Source organism: Phytophthora parasitica (genome assembly GCF_000247585.1).
Source record: "Phytophthora parasitica INRA-310 unplaced genomic scaffold supercont2.23, whole genome shotgun sequence".
NCBI lineage: Eukaryota > Oomycota > Peronosporomycetes > Peronosporales > Peronosporaceae > Phytophthora > Phytophthora nicotianae.
In genome coordinates this window covers 211,482-215,317 of record NW_008649009.1, presented here as the reverse complement: position 1 = coordinate 215,317, position 3,836 = coordinate 211,482, and the positions used below count along the sequence as shown (strand labels likewise).

Sequence of the window (3,836 nt, the reverse complement as noted above, 5' to 3'; positions counted from 1 at the left end):
AAGACTTCCCCTGAGTATCCAGTGCTCCAGCAGAGCTGCTGAGGTCCTGTCTCTTTCGTAGCGATTTGAAACCATAGTGGAAACAAGTATAATTTTGGTGTAAAACCGATCCGTGTAAGTTTTTAGGGACGGAGGTAGTACTCTATAGCACTTTCTCTGCGCAAGGTGCTCGTGTGCCCCGCCACACTAGCCCACGACCTGCTATTGAGTCGTTATTGACACTCGGTCGCGTAAGGAGCATGGGTATATCCGCGCAACCGATGTCTGGGCTCTTGGTTTTACGCTTGCTCTTACAGCACGGGGTAGCCAAGTAACGTGGCGGGCCGTGGCCAGCTATGGTTTCTCTCTTGACGCTTAACGCGGGTCTCGAGATCTGCGCAATCGGTCTTGGGATGTCTCGCTCTTAGATCACAGGGGGGGGGGGGGTCAGTAGCGTGGCCGAGACAACGTCGACTCAGACGGTGAATTTTTATGTCATAAATGCAAAAGGGTGTGAGAGGTCCGCAAACTCGACATCACGGTAGCGAAAGGTGTCCCGGAGTGGGGAAGAGTGGCAACCGCGGCTATTGAGAAAAGAAAAGTGAGAATCAGCGCGAGTAACTGATTGGGATTGGCGTGAATGGAGTTAGCAACTTTATTCGTATTCTCTAACTCCGGGTAGACTATTGTATAGTATAAGGTACAAAAATGAAAAACACAGCATTAACTGAAAATATTTAATAACTGCCTTAGTGATGTTTGGCTTCGGAGTACATATTACTGCTTGGTGTAATTGTCGGGAAAACAATAGTGGGGATCTCCGGTATTTCGACTCCCTGTGGGTTGATGGGGATGGCGGGTATGAAGATTATAATAATACAAACTAACCATAATATGCACTCGACAAATAAAACCAACGTTACTGCGTCGATTTACATTAGGCGCGGTAGATAGTCACACAGTACACTAATAACTGCCGGCGTGGTGTCGACAATATATTATTGCTCTTTTCTCGCCAGTCCGCACTGCTTTTGTTCACAGGCCTCGGTTATTGGGCGCTTCCTTAAAATACAAATTCTTAATTTTTCTACAGCACGCCTGTCATAAACGAGACTGAACAGGTAGCAAAACCTATCATTTGCCCGTAGATGACTGACCGACGATCAAAATCTTTCCTCGAAGCAAATAAGACGACTAGAGAGGTCATCCCTCCTCTCTAAACGACTGGCCTAGAGCTGATAGACGACTCTCAATTATATACGACAGTCTCACACTTCGCCACAACCTCCCCATTACCCACCTTTGTTGTGATAAACCGGGACTTGTTAGGAAACAGGTAAGTTTATTAATGAGCTAGACTAAAAAGCAATTGAACGTAAGCTGACACTTCACCTATAGTCTTCTCAGTGTCCCCCTTACGAGTTCAAATCCATACAGCAGCGGACGCGTGCCAGCATCCACCGGGGGCTAGCACCACGTGCTGTGAACCTGCCAGTCCCGGACTCATCAGGTTGCACAGCTTAACCTTGATCTTAGCCTTAATCGGGGCGACGTTGACTTGGATGCCTTTGTGCCTGACCATGTTCTGCAACCTCTTGTTGTCAGTGACCTCTTTCTGCATTTTCGAGAGTGGATGGTGAAGGCGTGCGAGGTGTTCACCGGCACGATTCACATCAACTTCGAGTTGGTGGTCAGCATCCGGTCGACCAACAATAGCATCCAGCGGCGTCGACGACGGCAAACCAGTGAATGGCTCAACTGGGGAGTGATTGCAGCGAAGTATGGTTCAAATTGGCTTGTAGCGGAGATAGCAAATAGGGCCATTCATGAAATCCATCCAGTACTCCATCAAAAGTGCACGAAGTACTTGCAGAATGTCCCTGTTGAGCCGTTCTACAGTGTCATTTAGCCACGGCATGTACACCGGTGAAACTACCTGCTCCACCTTCATCCGAGCGCACAAATGTTTCACCATTTCGTTCCGAAAGGGGCTTCCTTGGTCAGAAAACAGCGACTCTGGAATCCCAAATCTCGCGCACCACATCGCGAGTGACTCCGCCGCTACAATCGACGTTGGCATCAAACAAGGAACCAACTCGCAGGTGTGCCAATTCATCGTTAATCACAAGAAGATAAGCAGTATCTCCAAATCCAGGTCCACAGTAGAGAAAATCCCAGTGTACGGACTCGTTGCGCTTCGTAGTCGTCAGCAGTGGTCCGTAAGGTAGAGGCAAAAGGCGTGGCCCTTTCACATGCTTGCACGGCAAGCATTCTTGCACAAACTTCACAACTTTTTCAGAGAGCTGCGAGATGTAGAATAGTCGCTTGATGGTCGCAATCATTGGTTCCTGTCCGCGGTGACCTTGGCTGCCACAGTGTGCCACGACGAAAATCCTAGCGAGGAGATATTTAGTGGCGTTGGGAACCCCCAGACACCCTGCAATCATCGCCACCCACCTTCCTCTTCAAAATCAACTCGCAGATTCGAGCGTTCACGTCGAGCCAGGTATTGAGCGACTCGGACGTGACCAGTGTAGGAAAAACGAAATTTTCATCGGCAAATGGACGGAGTCTGGAGAGTGACTCCACGGGTGCAACGAAATACCGGCGAGTCTGTACAGCCGCCATGGAAATCCCCCCCCCCCTGTTCTGCGTGCACCATCGCGAGACAATATCCGCTCAGAGATTCACTTCACCAGAAATGTGTTCAATTTGGTAGGGCAAGCCACAAAGTTGCATCGTCCAGCGCTACAAGCGGTCACGCACATGGTTTTTAGCTCTGCGTGGGGCGCGAAAATGTAGACAATGCTCGCATGATTACAGAATAACCGAAACCCTCGCGGCCGAATAAGCAGGTATTCCAGGTCAGTACACGCTTTAGTGATAAGAAAAGCCTCACGCTCTACCACGGTCCAGTTAAGCTGTGAATCCTTGAACACACCACCCTTGCAAATTATCAGTTCGTGGTTTTGTTTGTCCACCGAGACACCAGGATTCCAGTTCTTCACCTGTGTCACTACAATACTGTATCCGACAAGCGAGACATCGGTGGAAATGCACAAGTCTGCGTCGGGATCGGGGTGCATCATCATTGCAGAGTCCTTAATCATCAAAATTACTGCATCGTACGCAGCACGCTCAATCGGATCCCAATGCGTGGCCACCATAAGTGCGTGTTTGCTGCGCTTGCCAACTCGTTCTTCTCAGTTTCTAGCTTGGCATGAAGAGGAATAACAACACGCGCGTAGTCGGGCAGCGACGCATGAAGCCAATTACTTGCAATGAGAAATCGCTGTAAATCTGCCACAGTTTCCGGAACAGGGAACCTACTCAACGCACCCACGCGGCTCGGGTCGTGAAGCACTCCCTTGCTCGAGAAAAGTCGGCCACACCACAGGACCTCAAGCTCAAACAGCAAACTCTTCGACATGTTCAGCTTCAAGTTAGCATCCCTGACGAGTTTGAAAAATTCGTGGAGCACCAAGACGAAGTCGCTTGAAGTCGGGAACAGCATGACATCTTCCACCCATACCAGTGCTGATTGGGGTATGAGTGGCACAAGAACAGTCTGCATCAGGGCTTGAAAATGCAGCGCGCTATCCGTAGCTCCTTGCGGGACCAGTTTTGGTGTAAAGCCACCATCCGGTGTAACAAACGAAAAAAAAATCCTGGCAGTCTCGGTGCAAGGGCAATTGCCAAAAACCTTGTGTTAGATCAAACCGTCCTAATGCCTTTATACCAGATAGCGATTCCACGAGCTGTGCAGGAGTCGGCATGACCCCAGCGATCGGGATCGTGACACGGGGTTCACAGGCCGATAGTCAATAGTGAGACAAAGCCGAATCACATTCTTAAAT

The 3,836-nt window shown here is 49.5% G+C and overlaps 1 protein-coding gene across 1 annotated transcript; it reads right to left on the bottom strand.

Moving 5' to 3' along the window:
* Positions 1 to 1,402: 1,402 nt before the first annotated feature.
* On the bottom strand, positions 1,403 to 1,600 carry PPTG_22776 (hypothetical protein; the record flags this gene model as incomplete). The annotated part of the gene is made up of 1 exon (XM_008906231.1): positions 1,403 to 1,600. One exon carries the CDS (start codon positions 1,598 to 1,600, stop codon positions 1,403 to 1,405), a length of 198 nt encoding a protein of 65 aa, XP_008904479.1.
* Between the last annotated feature and the right edge of the window lie 2,236 nt (positions 1,601 to 3,836).